This window comes from Pelecanus crispus, chromosome 1 (assembly GCF_030463565.1).
Source record: "Pelecanus crispus isolate bPelCri1 chromosome 1, bPelCri1.pri, whole genome shotgun sequence".
NCBI classification, from domain to species: domain Eukaryota; kingdom Metazoa; phylum Chordata; class Aves; order Pelecaniformes; family Pelecanidae; genus Pelecanus; species Pelecanus crispus.
This window is the reverse complement of record NC_134643.1, coordinates 126,681,831-126,697,663: the sequence shown is the minus strand read 5'-3', so window position 1 is coordinate 126,697,663 and position 15,833 is coordinate 126,681,831. Positions and strand designations below refer to the sequence as shown.

The 15,833-nt window shown below is 43.4% G+C and overlaps 2 protein-coding genes across 5 annotated transcripts in view; both read left to right on the top strand.

Annotated features, from left to right (window-relative positions):
- Window positions 1–15,833, top strand: part of C2CD2 (C2 calcium dependent domain containing 2) — a 433,467-nt gene that overhangs the window by 29,618 nt on the left and 388,016 nt on the right. For 2 of the 4 annotated variants that reach the window (XM_075705344.1, XM_075705357.1), the window contains exons 12-14: window positions 914–1,041; window positions 2,183–2,495; window positions 7,871–12,950. In XM_075705344.1, the coding sequence (XP_075561459.1) occupies window positions 914–1,041; window positions 2,183–2,495; window positions 7,871–8,097 (668 nt within the window). In that variant the 3' untranslated portion in view covers window positions 8,098–12,950. Of the gene's footprint in view, window positions 1–913; window positions 1,042–2,182; window positions 2,496–7,870; window positions 12,951–15,833 lie in introns of those variants that run through there. The other 2 variants (XR_012830843.1, XR_012830840.1) reach the window with 2 other exon arrangements.
- The window catches only part of PRDM15 (PR/SET domain 15), a 46,355-nt gene continuing 46,175 nt past the window's right edge, over window positions 15,654–15,833 (top strand). The window contains exon 1 of the mRNA XM_075708091.1: window positions 15,654–15,696. The gene's annotated coding sequence lies outside the window, so the exon portion shown is untranslated. The remainder of the gene's footprint in view (window positions 15,697–15,833) is intronic.

The following is a 15,833-nucleotide window of genomic DNA, read 5'->3' as shown; positions in this document are numbered from 1 at the left end:
AGACATTTGGTGCAGCGTAATTATTCAGGCCTTGTCTTTTATTGCATTAATGTCACGGTAACAAAAGACACTGCTCAGTTTAATTAATACTGGTGCTATTCCTGCCTGTATTCTCTTGTTGTTAAAACTCTTTAACAGAAAAGCTCAACTCAGACAATTAAATATGAGGAATTTTGTCTTGTTAACTTTCTTAGCCTTGTTTGTTCCTAAGCTTGATGAACTTCATCGAATCATAGAATGCTTTGGGTTGGAAGGGACCACTTGCATACTAGATGCCAGAAATGGCCATGCTTAAAAATAAACTTGTGTTTGTCACTAAAGAGCATTTTATAAAGAAGGTTTGGTGCTCCTGTGCAACGTTTGGAGGAGAAAAGGAGGTGTGCTTTACAGGCTTTGGAGGCAGCTGATAAAGAGCAGAGTGACTGCCACTTTGCCTTCCCCATTCTGTCAAAGTGCCATAGCAAATCTGGAAATCTTGAGCAAGGATGTCTGGAAAAAGAGCAAAATAGCTACCTGAAGAAGTAGTAGCACATGCCAGCTTTGTACCACGTTAGAACTATGGCTCTTCATGACTGTGATACCTGATGCTCTACCCACCGCTTCTACACTTCTGCCACAGTGTAGCAATGCATTGAAATAATGGGATGTTTTGTCTAGCCTTCCAAAACTTCCTGTGTGTTCCGGAGAAGGGTTTGTAAGTGCAACTTAGGTACCTTTTCTCAAAAGAATGGGTAACGGAAGGGAAAGACAAGACCCAATAGCTGGGTGGTGAATTGGAAGATGTTTTGGTATGCCTGGTATTTATACCTTCTCTGATAACTTCTTTGAATTTAAGTAAAGAACAAACTCTGCCTCTCTTTGCTGTTTTTTCCTGGTTTTCTTCCTTCCCTCTGAAATAATGCTTTCTTTTCAGAACTGCTGGTACTGAATGGCACCGATCCTGTTGCAGAAGCAGCCATCCGGCAGTTAAGTGAGTCTGCAAAGCAGAAGCTGAAGTCTCCTAGAAAGAAAAGCACCATTATCATATCAGGGGTGTCCAAGGTAGAGCAGAAAACAACACCTGTATGTAATGCTTAGTACTGTAAAGTCTTTGCTCCACTGAGTGTGACATTAACTTAACATGTGTTCTGCTGTCTCCTATTCAGCGGTCTGTGTGCCAGTTTGTTTCAATAACTGTTTCAGGTTAGGCCAAATCCGGATGGGTTTGTTGGGGAGGGTGTTTGAGGTTTGGTTGTTAGATTTGACAGCCTGACTGAAAACACATTGTATGCTTGGATGGGAGTGGGATGATTAGGGATTTGGGAAAACCAATTTAGGTGAGAACAGAGGATAAGAAGTCCTTCTATGTCTTTCACCCATGGAGGGAAGATGCACAGAAAAAGTAGGAAAGATTTTTCTGTTTTTTCAAAGTTGTTAATACAAAACCCTCTGAAAAATGTCCTAGTCCTCTGGGCTCTGTTCCAGAGGGAGGGCAAACAGAATACTGTTTCTCACATGGTATATAGCATTCCTCCAGACTTTCTTCATCCACAGCCTCAGTCTCCCACCTGATGCTTGGTGTCTGCCTGTAGTCCTTTCCCTGCAGGCTGCTGTATGGACGTTTGTTGTCAAGTCTTCCTGTTATGCACAGGACCCCTAAAGAGCTCTGAGTGAAAGCCAAGTCAGTGTGCATGGGTCCCCTCATGATCACTGTGCGGTGCTGAGGCGGGGGGGAATGAGCATCAGCTGCCACAGCGATGGATGTATCTGCTTGGGAAATGGGGGCACTGGGACTGCGTGGATTTGTATTTAGCTGATACAGATGCCAAGAAGTCCTTCTACAAGATGAAACACTTTGATGTTTATTTTCCTAAAAAGACCAAAAGATTATTGTCTATGCATGCTGATACTTCATTACAGCAGCACGTGTAGGAAAGAGTCCCGTTATTAGCAGTGGGGCTGGGGGTAGGTGGGAGGCATATACTTAAATATTTTTTTCCAGTCATTTGGCGTTAACAACATTATTAAAACTTGGCTATATGCTCCTCTCCTTTAGTGGAGCTAAGGAAGCCTCACAGTGGCTTTCTGATAGCCCTGAGCAATACAAGTAAAAGTGTAAAGAGAAAAGAACTTTTGGAGGGAGGCTTGTTTTTTTCCAGCAGAGCAGCTTGTGTCAGTGTCGTCTCTTATTTTCACTCGGCAGACCTCTTTATCTCAGGACAGTGAAGCTGCACTGATGATGGACTATGCTGCAGCCATGGACAGCTCCTGCAAAGAAGTAGATACACCCACTGTGGAGGAAGCAGTTGAAAAAGCCACCTCTGATGAAAAGCTATCATTAGGTGCTTCAGAAATAGTACCTGATACTGACCCACAGCAAAGTGCTCATAAGGCTTGGGGTTTGGAGAACGGCAGCCAACAGTGGGACACCAACACGCTCTTAGACCAGACCTGTGAAGAAATATCTGGGAGCTCATTAAGTGTTTCAGAAACTGGGAGCATGAAAAAATCTAAAGGTATGTGATCCTTACCTCCACTTTAGTGAATGACTGCTTTCTCTACGTAATTGGCAGTCATGCAACACTGTCGTAGTTCATCATTTCTTAATGATTTTTGTCCTTAAACTCCTTGTGATCATGGTGTTGCTTGAAGCTGTCTTACCAGCAACCATACAGAGTGCGGTCCTCTGGCTCTGCAAGACATGGCAGGCTCTCTTACACTCCCCTCCATCAGGAAACAGAAGGGCTCACCCTTAGAAGTTGAAGGGCAGCTCACAAAGCCCAGCTTAGTTACCTGGGAGAGAAATAGCTAGCCACATTGTCAATTCCTTGATGAAAAGCGTGTTCTTGTAAACAAGGACTTGTGCTATATTAGCAGCCCCGTTACTAACGTGAAAATGGCAGGGTTCCACGGTTGCTTTCTGATGCTGCTTCTCCTCCTTCACATCTCTGAGCACAAGACTCCCCTGCCCTCACTAAGGTGTGTGTTGAGGAAGCACCACAGCTACACCAGAATTACACTCACTCTTAACTGCCTTATGAACAGTTTCTCCCTTTTCACGGATTTCATTAATATGAAATTGGAATTTCATATTAGAAAGAATAATAAAGAAAATGGAATAAAGGGTAATTTAATAAGTAAATAAAGGGTCAGATCATTTTGCTTATGTAGTTACACACCTGGATAGCTGCAGTTTGAAAATGTCTTAGGATTCTTTGTGTTTCCCTTATACATCCATTAACCTCTGAGGCTGCAGCAGTGGTTTGTGGCTAAGTGGTAAAGACAGGGGCTGTTAGGAAGTCTAACACAAGAGCCAGTGCAGTGGACTATGTCCTGAACAGGTGGCACACCAGTCTCATGGGCTACGCATTGAAGTTGCAAAAATCGTTGTGTTTCTCACCCATATCCATCCCTCTTTCGCTTTGTTATTTTGTATTCTTTCCTTACCCAGAGATACTGTAAAATGGCTTACTGCAAAAGCTCAGTGTATTACTAGATTTTTGTAATCCCCCCCTACATAAGGCATACACTGCACCTCTTTGCCAAGGCTCTCCCTTAGACCATCGAGGCTTTCTGGCCTTCTTGCAGGTGTATTGCTCCACCTGATAGATCAGGATGGTACAGCAACAGTCAATTTGACATAGATGGTCAGGCACTGGAAAATTTTGGGTGTGTTTGGGCTGAGGGTAGAGGGTTAATTGTGAAGGGATCGTTTGGAGCCTGGAAAAGTTTAGGAAGCTGTATGAGATTTTGCAAAACCTCTGGACTCTAACATGTTACTCTAAAACAAGCAAATGGAAGTTTGTATGTGAACTGTTGTCTAGTTTTGTTTTTCCCTGTGCAGTGTGTTGCAGAGATCAGGCTTCTAAAGATCCTGCTTACACGGTGTAGTATAGAACTGCTAAAAAGTGCAAAGTATTTCATATTTGAGAGTTGTCTCATCTTGAAAAAATATTTAAAAAAAACACTCTTGAAGCCCTTTCTTTATACACAGATCTGTTTATAGAAGTCTTGTATCTCTGCTTTGTCATAGCTGAGTAGCATTTCACAGAGTGAGATAGGAAAACTTTTCCACATTTCCATCCCCCTGCCTTCATTTAGCTTTGAATAGTTCAAGGTTTCTGTTTGTCAAACACTTTCCCTTTTTTTTTAAAAAAAAGCACACAAAACCAAATACAACAACAAAGAACCTCCAAAAACCCCAAACAAAACAAAACAAACCCCCCTCTGCTTTAAAAAGCCTTGTGTGTGGTATTAATGTCTTAAAGTTAGCACTGTCTTTTTTTTCTATTCTTGCGTGTTTTTGGTTTTTACCTTTCTGACTTCCTCTTTCTTACCCATTCCCTTTTATAAACTTAAGAGGACTACTATGCCAACCAGAATTAATTACGTACACAGTAAGTTATTTTTGTCTTATTTTTTCAAGAAAATGTAGCTTTACAATGGTACATTCATTGTAAAAACTGAAGCAAAACATAGTTTGGCACCCATTTTCTTCTTTCCCCATCCATTTCTTTCCTCCCTCCAAAATGACCTTCCCATGCTCAGGTGTCTTAGCAGACAAGTCTGCTGTAACAGATAATTCTTCTGGTGGTGGTGGTGCTGTCCAGGTGGGTCATGCAGAATGGACCGCAAGGAAGGCTTGGAGGGGTGCTCTGCATTCCTGATCTCTCTCCATCACACCCATTCCTGTAGTATCTGGTTATCAATCAAACATCTGCTCATACAAACCATGTGTGACGCCATAACTGTATATGCATACACAGAATGCTTATTTTAAAACCTGCTGCTTACAGTTTTCTAGATCTCTTTTCTAGCCTAACTCGTAGAGCTACGAGGACCTTAGCAGGTATTTACAAAACCACCTGGATAAAAACTGTTTTGGAAGTTGGGAAGGAATGGAAAAAGCGATCTCTATTTGTATTCCTGTAGATGTGGAAGGAAATCTTCCTTCATTAACAAAAATGAGATTCAGAAGTGATCCTAGCCCCACAAGCATTTTCAGAACACCTTAAACTAGTGCACAGGAGCCTATGAAGACTAGTCAGTCTGTACAGCACTCTTGACATGCTCTCTGTTTATCTCCTGGTGTTAGGGGCAGAGTTGGCATATGGATCCTGTTGAACTTGAGAAGTAAGCATGCAAACAGCACGAGCATCGCCACGCTTGTGATTTGCCCTACCCTGCCTTCTTAGCAAGGGTGCATGCCTCCACAACAGCTGGAGCCACTGTCAGGCAGCACGTACCAAACTGACTAGAGACTGATGGGTGGCAGCGGGGATGTGGCAAGCTTCCAGGTAGCAATGACCTCAGTACCTCCGAAAACACAGTGAGCTTTCACGTCGTGGGGCTGCTGTTTGTGCCGAGTCTGTGCTGCTGTCAGGGAAGCGCTGCCTGCAGTTTGGCACAATTTTTGCAGCGTTCTTGGTTCGGTTCTGTTTCCTAGTGTGGGAAGTCAATCTGAATGGATAGGACTAAATAGCTGCTTACGGATAAACCCTTCTGTCCTTCTCCTTCTGTTGGCACAGCTTCAGCTGCAGCTGCCAAGACTGCTGGGCAGAACAGCTGACTGCTAAAACAAAAGCCGCATAGCAGCAAGGCCTCATCAATCCCCCCCGAGCCTTTCCTTGTTAACAACTGTCAGTATCATGGGGTTGAACACTGTTTCTTTTATGCTGTTGACAACAGCTTGAAGGGGTACTGCCTTGCCAGAAAGATCAATCAGAGGGTGATGGGAGAGCAGTCAAGATTCAAATCCATGAGTTCCATCCAGTTGCTTTCAGCTGACTTCTGCTTCCATCCCATCGTGCCCTGTGAGAAAAGTCTCAGCAGTAGCAAGACAAAACATGCTAGAATATCCTCCCAGGTGCTGAGTGCTCAGTCCTTAAAATACAAAGTAATAATCCCAAGCGCATGTTTGTACTGCTCTGAACAAAGAAGCATCTGGCTGTGTGCAACAGAGCTGCTATGAAACACCTATTCTGCAGCTGTCACTATGCAAAATGGCACACAGCCTGTGTCAAGTCCTTGGGGGACAAATATGTAATTCTAGCTATTGCACACTTATCGCATGAAAGAATTGGTCTGTGCGTTGCTTTTTGTATCTGTTTGCAATGGGAGGAAGAGCAGAATCAAGATGGTGCAGTGACAGGAATTAATAGCTGAACTGAGAAAGAATCGGGAAACCTGATAGTGGTGCGGGAACGAGGTGTGGAAGCTTTGCCAGGGAGATGACTGTCCTCATGTACTAGTCTGACTGCCAGAAGGCTCCTGTGTTGGCTTGCTACCTGGGTCCTACTTCGCTCAAATTGGCTCATGCCATTTGGAAAACACCACTACCCAATTCTGCACAAAACTGTTGCTATTTTAACATCGGGCTGATCTACTGTCACCAGGCTGAGTGTTGCTGGTAGCTCAGAGCGGTGTCCCTGCCAGCTGCCACTGAGCTGTCTTACACATCAGGTACACATGTGCACGTGGAAAGGGAAGGTGGAATATTGCAGAACGGTGGCTGCAAAAACAATCCGAGTTTGCAAAGAGAGAAGAGTACTGGCTGGTGTTGGCAACATGAGTCCCGAGTCCCTGGTGAGATGACAGCTGCAATTGCCTTGGCTGCATAATAGGTTTGACATGGGATCTGGGGAAGGAATACAACAAAATAAAGCAACCTAATTTACGGCATAAGGGTTTTGATGAAATTTCTGAACCTATTGGAAGCAGATGTAATATTATTTTTAATCTGCTTGAAGTGAATTGCTATTCCTAACAGGATTTTAAAATAGCAAATGCTTCATGATTATTATTCTGGGTGGTGCTACCGGATTCATATAGAATACATGCTGTTTGGCTTGTATGGGCCTGCATGCAGGTTGACTGCCAGGTACTGTTCTCCGGCACCAACAGTGTCCTTCACCTCAAATTAAAATGCCACCTTCATGTTGTGCATCACGGGCTCATCTTTTCAGCTCCTTTGATCTCTGAAACACCAAAGAGTAACATTACTTCCTCTATTTCATTCTTTTTATAAAGCACTATGTACTTTTTTTGTATTGGAAAGATTGGATATGCCTGTTTGACATGTGAGAACCCAGTGTACAACCCACACCAAACGCTGTGCATGTGTATGTTTGAATACTACCATAGCTTTCAGAAGAGCGTTTGAAACTAATAAAGTGTAAGGAGGGAGAGTTCCACAAGATGTGTGGATTGACTTCAGAAGCTGAAATCAGAGGATTAATATTTGATTGCTCATAGGCATGTTTCACAGTAGCTTTCCTTCCTTTTCAACAGCATCATTTCTGAAAGAACTGAAGGAAAATTCCTTTTTTCTTTAGTGCTCCTCTAGCAATATATGTGAGCTCTTCTCTCCTGAATGTTTCTGCTAACTGTACAAGTGTGTGTATATGCATAGATCTAGAACTACCAGAGTCTGTCATGATTCAGTTTGCATGATACTTGCATGGAATGAGGAGAAGCAGAGAAATACATATTTCCATGGAGTCTGAATTTCTCAGTGGTGTTCAGTTGGGAGAGAGCTGGATCAACAGTAGGGCAAGGAGGATTCAGTAGCACGTAGTGTATGTATGTGTGCCTCTGGCTGAAAGCACAATGACTGCTCACATTTGCCGGTATCTGAAATCACTTGTTCCAAGGTGGAACTTGTACTGTTATGGCCTCTAGGTTACAAACTATTGATATTCTTGCTTTAGATTCACCACACTCTTAGCTTTCTAACATTGTTTGAATAGTTACCAGGGTGATGCTTAAACTGGAGATGTTAAGACCAAGGCTTTTTTCAGCTGTGCTGCAGTCACAGTTAAAGTTGAGCTCCAAGAGGAACGCAGCCTGTTCTGTCTAAAGTGTCCTGCACCTCTGCTGTTTGCTTCCGCAGGTGGGATTTTGAAAAAAAGCGCAAAGCTCTTTTTCCGCCGGCGCCATCATCAGAAGGATCCAGGAATGAGTCAATCGCACAATGATCTTGTCTACCTGCAGCAGCCACTGTCAGAGGAAACACGCAAGAAGGGAGGCACACTTTCACGTATTCTGAACAGAAAGCTCCTTTCCAAAAACAAAAGCAAGAACAAACAGAATGGTGCTTCGGCAGAACCATACATGTAAGACTGAACACTCTCTGATGGAATACTTGCACATCAGTTGACTATTTGTTTACAGAGCAGTACTACAGAATACAAGTACGGATGATGACTTGCGTAAAATGATGTTCACTAATACAGTGGTCCAGGAATAAACAGAAAGCTTGTCTTTTTTGTTTATTTTTCCAGAACGCCTTTTCTCTCTGGTTATAAAGTTGCTCCTCCAAATACAAGCAGCACTAATTGTATCATGACAGCTTTTGGAGGACCATGTGGTTTATTGTAGAAGATGAGGGAGGATGGGGAATGGTGCAGGTGGGGAGGACCTGTGTCTAAGCACCTAGTTTACATTAACGGGGAGCTAAGAACTGAAACATCATACCTGCTATATGGCTGAACCACTATAAAGAGAGAAGGTGCCACTGTGCTTCCGTACTGCAGCCTGGAATAGTAGCAATGCAAGTCTCGACTGGTTTTTCTAGTCAGGCTGAAAGGGAAAAGAGAGACCCAGATCCAGTTTGTATTGTAATTTGGAAACGGGTAAGTTTTCAGAAGCAGAACTAAAATGCTGATTAAGGTAGCCTACTGTAATAACTGTAGCCTGCTGTAATAACTGCTCAGTCCATGTAGGTGGAGAGATGCCTTTGATATTAGCCATAAATCGATAAATTATGCAAATACTTATATTAGCGTATTGCTTAATGTTCTGTGCATAAGTTATGCTTAAAAAACAACTTTTTTTAAAGTCTACTTGAGTCTACTCACAAACAAAACATTTACAAATTCTTATATGTAGCTTTTCTTCCCTGTGTGAGAAGCTGCGTTGCTAATGCAAAAACCTATCTTAGGGGCTGTAATTCCTTCTCCCAAGTACTTGTTAGACAAGTATATTAACCATCATATCAAATGCAAAGCTAGGAGCAATAAGTGATGAATAGAGCATATTTAACCCTATAATGCTTTTCATTAGCGTGTTTTACTTGCCAAATACTTACTGAGATCTTAGAAAAAAAGTTAAGAGAGCTTTTTAAAAAATAACAATTCCCTTATTCGTCTTTAAGTTTCTAGATCTACCAGTATTGTCATGTGGTGAGTGGTTGGTTGAGTGAGGTTTTTTTACTTTTTTTTCCTCAATACATATTGCAGCTGGCTCCTTTAAATTAAAAGGAAAAACCGATGAAAGTAAAGGCATAGTTCTTGTTTTAGCTATTAAGAAGAGTGAAATGTCAGTCGGTATTTGACAGGTACCATCTTTTGTGCATACCTGTACTTTTCCATCATCTACATTCCTACTGAGAACAAAGGACCAAGCCTGTTCTCTTTAGCCAAGAAAAACATCCATTCCATCTAAATTGCTGACATGAATGGATGATAGATTTGTGCCTGCTTTGCCAACAGTGATTTCCCCCCACCCTTTCCTCACCTTAAGATATTAAATGCTTTGGCAGGTATTTGGGCTTTCAACATAAACCATTCTTCAAAAACAGAAAGTCACTGAAGAACAGAAACACATTTCAAAACTTCTGATGGACTCTAGATTCCTTGGTAAATACTTTTACAAAGAATATAAAAGTACAGGAGGTTTGGTTTCTTTTTACCAAGAAAATATTAGAAGAAATGAACTGTCAAAATCTTTTAACTGAGCCTACTGTTTAAAAATACTCTTTATGTGTAACCTCGTAAAATCACTGTGGTAGTACAGCAGTCCAGACTATCAAATAGTTGTATGTTTAAGCATGCTGCTTATTATGAAAAGACTTGAAGGCATTTTAACAGTCTGTATTTGGAAAGTTGGTTACAAATGAGTCTTTTAGAGCTGTAATGTGCTTAGAAATCCCAGTTCAGTAATACATGTTTGTCCAGCTTGAATGTGCTTGAAGACTTCTGTTTGTTGTTAATTGAATACAAAGTAGAAGTTAGGTTTCTTCGTTTGTTCTACAGTAGTTCATGATACGAGCATTAAAAAAACTGATGTTATGTTCTCTCAGGATACACTTTTTCCCTTGACTTTACTAGGAGCTCTTTGCATGACGGGACAGGGAAGGGGGTCAAATCCTTGCCGTGTTTTAAATGCTCAGTCTTGTTTGCTGAAGGAGAAGACTGCAACTGGTCACTGAGTTCCAGAAATCGAAGTGAGACTGAGCTTCATGGATAGCACCCCCTTACACTAAAAGCAAAGAGCTGTGGAATTGGGAATGTAAAGGGAGCACGTAACGCTACTTGAAGTCTGCTTAAATTACTGAACTGGGATTTTAATTTACAGAAGCTTCATCACGTACTGTAGAATGGGGTGGAAATAACACTGAATAACTTGCGGAATACAGGAGTAGGGTTTGCGTGTAGCTTACCCCAAAGAACAGATACACATTGAAGTGGTTTTTTGGTTCCTCTTTCTTAAGGTCTTGGTGACTGCCTAAATGCGTTTCTTGATGGTGGGAACAAGAACATTCTATACTGCAAACTGTGTGAAGGTTTGGGTTTGCACATATTGAGAGAGAATGAATCCTTAAGATGAGGAAAGCAAAGTATTTGGGGCAAAAAGGGAATGTAATTTTTTAATTGCCTTCACTCCTCAGGAAAATAAACATCGTTTGGTTTGATGTTTGACCTCCATATCTGGCTGGTGTGTTTCTCACCTCTTCCTACTCCTCTACAAATAATTTATGTCCTGTTGTAAAAACAAGCTAAAGTACTAAGCACAAAGGGATAATTGAGTTGCTCAATCGTGACAACCCCGAAGGCCTGTAATACTGAATCCCATTCCCGCCTTCCGAGACGATTAGGTTGTCATTTAAGATCAGGAGATCTGAGTATGTACATTTTTTGTGTACTAGTATTTAGGTCAGTGTGAGTTGAGTCCCAACAAACAGCGGGAGCTATGTACAGGTTTGGGTCGGGAAGACCAGATTTGTAAACTGGCATAACTAACACTGCGACGTATCCTGTCGGGTGCTGCATATTTCCTGTGCAGTTGTGTGAAGGATGCTGGAGGGAATAATTCTGCTCTTCTATGTTTTGCAATCTTCATCATTTTAATAACTACAGATTTGAACAGTAGAACAAATCTCTGCATGGTATTACACTGAAAACTTCTTGTTTTCTATCTTCCAATTTAATTACTTCAGAACAATAGCTTGAAACAACCTGTGAAATCTTTCTTCCTTTTTGCCCCTTTTCTTAGACTTTTGTGTTTCTGGATGTTCTATATAGCAAAGAAAGCATGGTATTTATCTATGAGAACTAAGAGACGAAGGTTTGCTTTTGCTTTCTAAAGAATTTTTCTGCCCATAATTGAACCTTCTTAATCTGTGTTTGGTTTGTTTTGCTTTATGGCATTTTAGCTTTTCATTTGCCTTGATGGAGACAACCTGCATCCTTATCTAACCAAGATTTGCCTTGGCTTTAGTGTGAACTTTGACTGAGTAAGTAGTACAAGAGTTAAATTTCTCTTTGTAGACTAAAGCAATAAAACTACCTAATATCTCAAGTGTGAATGCAAGCTAGATGACTTTCTTAAAGTGACTGAGATCACTTTAAAAGTCACCTTAAAGAGGAGGGGCTCCTTTATCCCTAGGTCACCGGTATTTCATATCCAATTCACCCCAGGAAGAAATGACAGTCATTTCACTCCTCACTATATATGAAACTTGTGAATCTTAGGCAGCAGGAAGGAGAAGGAATGCCGTAGTGGAAAAAAAGTTCATTTAAAAAGAAAATACCTTTGGCAAAATTCTTCGACTTAACGGACAGTTCATAAACTGTGCAGGCATAAATACTGGGCTTTATTCTTATGCTTTCTGTTAGATTTTCTTTTTCCCCTGCTCTTTCTTTGGAAGAGAGGTTGGGGCTCCAGGTCATACAGACCCGTAGTTACTGTCTGGCTCTTGAGAGGGCTTGGCTTCCAGTGCTGCTTTTTTCAAGGTGTTCTACTGCCTGGCAATGATACCAGTTTTGAGGATCAGTGAAATTTTACAGCATTTCCTGGTACTGCGTCTCCCTACTGGTTCTAAGTGGTTTTCAAGTGAAAGCTTTCTGCTGTGTATTTCTTGTAAAGTTTTGGTGTTCTCGATATGCAGGGTATCATAGGAAAAAGCAAAGTCAACTACATAAAATGCCACCAAATGTGTATGGGGAAGCAAAATAAGAATCTTGCTCCTGTTTTGACATCTTTTTCAGCTCTGGTAGCTCTAGCTGTTACAAGGAGCAAGAGCTCTATACAAGGTGGGAGCCGCATGGCTTTTTCGTTTTAGTTTATTGCAATTTTTGAATTGTAGAACTGAAGTTTGCGGTAAGTACTTATCCTGGTACAGAATTAAGTATACTGTAGCTCCGGGCTAAGACATTCCCAGTGTGAGTGGGAACAGCTGACCTCATGCTTTGACCTTCACAGGACCTAAGTGGATTTATTCATGTGTTTAAAGTGAGCATATGCTTCTGTACGTTGCCAAGCCACAGCCTTGGTGACAAACAACTCAAGATTTACTATGTAGCAAGGGTGATTAAGTTAAAGGTGAAGAATATAACTTCACTCGGGATATCCAAACTGCCACTATGCAGGGTGCTGGCATGGTGTGAAAATAGCTGGGAAGGATGGGTCTGAGGTCTTTCCAATACTATAACTCAGTGTTTCCCAATAATGTATTATGCTCTGATATTCTGGGTGGGGTAAAACATTTTTTTCTAGCATTCAACTGTGATAGTCACTTCTTCTGTGGTGGGTTTTCTTTTCTTTTTTCTGTGTGTATGCAAAATTAAGTTGGTGCAATTAAGATGTCTGTGATGTACAGATTTATTATATCACTAAAAAGCCTGAGAAGAGGATTTTTTAAAGGAATAACTACTGCTGTACATACAATAAAGGCCAATTGTCTCTGTGTAGTGTGCTGTCCTACATACCTAGTCAGCCAAGCGTAACATGGTTTTCTACCCTCCTTCAATAATTTGACCTGTTGCTTAACACAGTCCATTTACCTGTTTATTCAGGAGCAGAGTGCTCCACCTACGCTGTGCTGACACTGTGGGTTGTTTCTGATAACCCCGGCCATATCAGCTAGCCCCTTCTTGTTCCTTGAGAAGTCACCTGAAACATGGACTCAGTTGGAATCTAATGGAAGAAGGAATTGTGGAACTCATTGTAGTTACTGGTTATTTTTTTCTATCAGTTATGTTGTATTATCCTGAAACCATTTGTAATTTTGGGGGCAAAGAGGGAGGAGTGGTAGGGCCTAGATCGTATATAGAAGACACCAGTACTAAAATGAGCACAGCCTGGGAATAAGGTTCTCTTGCAATCATTTTACTGAAAAAGTTATGTTCTAAATTAATGCTGCCACAAAGCACTATCAGACTGAGAAAAAAAAAAACAAAACCACCAAGAATAGGCATTCATATGAAAATAGCCACGATAGTGTTTTTATTTCCCTTCCCAAAGTGAGTGCTGTACTTCCATTTGCAAGGACATTGTATGTTACCTTACTGCCCACATTTCTATGCCTGTTTATTTCATATTCTTGAAATGCTTAGCTGAAATTTCCTAATAGTCTCCCAACAAACCTTCTTACTTTTCCTTTCTGCTCTGATCCTGGCTGAGGTTTTTTAACTTGTGTGATGCCATTTGTGTACGCTAGCAAAAGTGACAAGACCTATCAGAGCGAGAGCAGCAATGGATGTGGCACTAAATCTGGCACCGTACTCTTTCCTCCAGTTCATCATTCTTAAACAATGAATGGAAGGGATCTTTGGTTTTTTTAATCTCTTTACCCTAGTGAGCCTGATGTAAGATGCAAGTTCACAGCCTGATGTTAACTCTGCAGAAACATAGGAATACTGAAAAAAAAACCCCAATAAACCAGAAATCATTGTGGAGCCGCAGGATCCAGACTCACATGCGTTGTAAATCCAGACAGCTTCAGCTAGGAAACATACAGAAAACTGTTCTGAATTAGTTAATACTTCTTCTGACAAAGTGAATGCACTGCAAGTAAGACAACCACCCTTGCACACCGGATGCTGGAGGAACCTAGGCAGAGGCCCAAAGACTGCACTGTGAGTGTGAATATGCACAGAGATGTACAGGGAAAATAAGTAAAAGCACACTATACAGAACTAAAGACCAGGCAGCTTCAGCCTTTGAAAAAGTAAATGACCTGTACATGTGCTTAGATCCTTGAAAAATTCCCCTTACTACTCTGTGCTCATTGAAAGCTTCCAATGAGTCATTTTTAAAGAATAAACAGTTCCTCCTCCTTAAACAAACACGGTTTTGCCAAGAAGAAGCATTTTCAAAATTCAAATGCTGCATCGTTTCAGTTTACCCAAGCACTTAACAAGAAGAGAGTCACTCTCTACACATCCCTCCTGAAACCGGGTACTTGTGCAGAGGGGGACATGGGATGGGTAAGGTGAGAAGCAAGGAAGGGCCTGGCCTTAGCCGACTGTTAAAGACATAGCCGTGAGAAGAGCACGTCCCCTGGAGAGGACAGAGTGGGTGCCTGCTTTCCAGTGTCTCTGAATCTTCTGGGGTGCTCTTGCTGTGAAGAATGGCCGGTCACACCACAGGGGCAGGGAGCACTGCATAAGGCTTTGGGGGGGGCTCCATTGGTAGGCGACACTTCTTACCAGAGGAAAAAGTTGGGGCCTCTTGCTTGAGTACAAAAAGCTAAGTACTTCTTGGCCCTGGCCCTTGCCTCTGAAGGGGTGTTCTTGGCTGCGCAGTGCACCTTTCAGCTGGGAAAGGGGCGAGCACCGCAGTGACCCAAACTGGGAGTTTAAAATCCCTTGAGCTGAGGAGGGCACCAAGTCCACGTCCTTTGTTTCCTGGGCACCAGGTCTCAGCAGTAGCCCATTATATATATAAAAAAAAAAAAAATTAAAAAAATGATATAAAAAAATGACTGTTCCCAAACAGTATGCGTAGCCGTGCTCTTTGCTATTGAGCACAGCAGGGCTGAGCCCTGATAACATCCTGGTAATGCCAGGCTGACGAGACTTTGGAGTGCTGAACTTGTTAGCCTGAAGGAGGTTTAGGTACGGAGGGGACGAGCACTCAGGCACTTGTTCAGGTCTTAACGGGGGAAAAATCCTCGGGCCTACGGGCCTGACGTGGCGTTTGTGTGAGCCCTGAAGGCATCCTGACAGACCGCTTGCGGGACACCGACCCCGCGGCTGACGCCGTCCAGGAGGAGAACAGCAAACCCAGGTTGTGCAACCCGGGTGCTGAGCCACGTTCGAGGGCAGCCACCCCCCTCCTCCAGCCCAGCCCCGGGCCGAAGCGCCGCGCCGGCAGCGCGGGGGGCGGAACGGGGGAGCCGGCCGGGAGGGGCCGGCCGCCGCTCCTACAGGCGGTGTAGCCGCCCGGGAACGGGCCCGGCGACGCGGTGCTGAGGGTCCGGCCGCCGGCGAGCAGACCGCCGCCCTGACGGGGGCGAGCCGGGGCGATGCGGGCGCCGGGCGAGGGGCAGAGCCCCCTGGGCCCGGGCCGCCCGGCCCTCCCCGCCGGCGGCGGAACTACACTTCCCGCCGTGCCTTGCGGCCGGCCGCGCTGGCTTCCGGTGGCGCGTGGTTTCCGGAGCGGATCGGAACCCGGAGTCCGGATCCGATCCGGGTCTGGCCATTCCCCAGGCAGGTAACGCCGCTTCCCCGCGCTCCCGCCCGCCGCCCCCCCCCACCCCGCACATACCCCCCCCCCGCCTCCCCGGGCCCACGCGCGAGACCTTCCGCGCGGGACCCCCGCTCCGCCGCCCCGCGCGGCCCGGCCAGCCG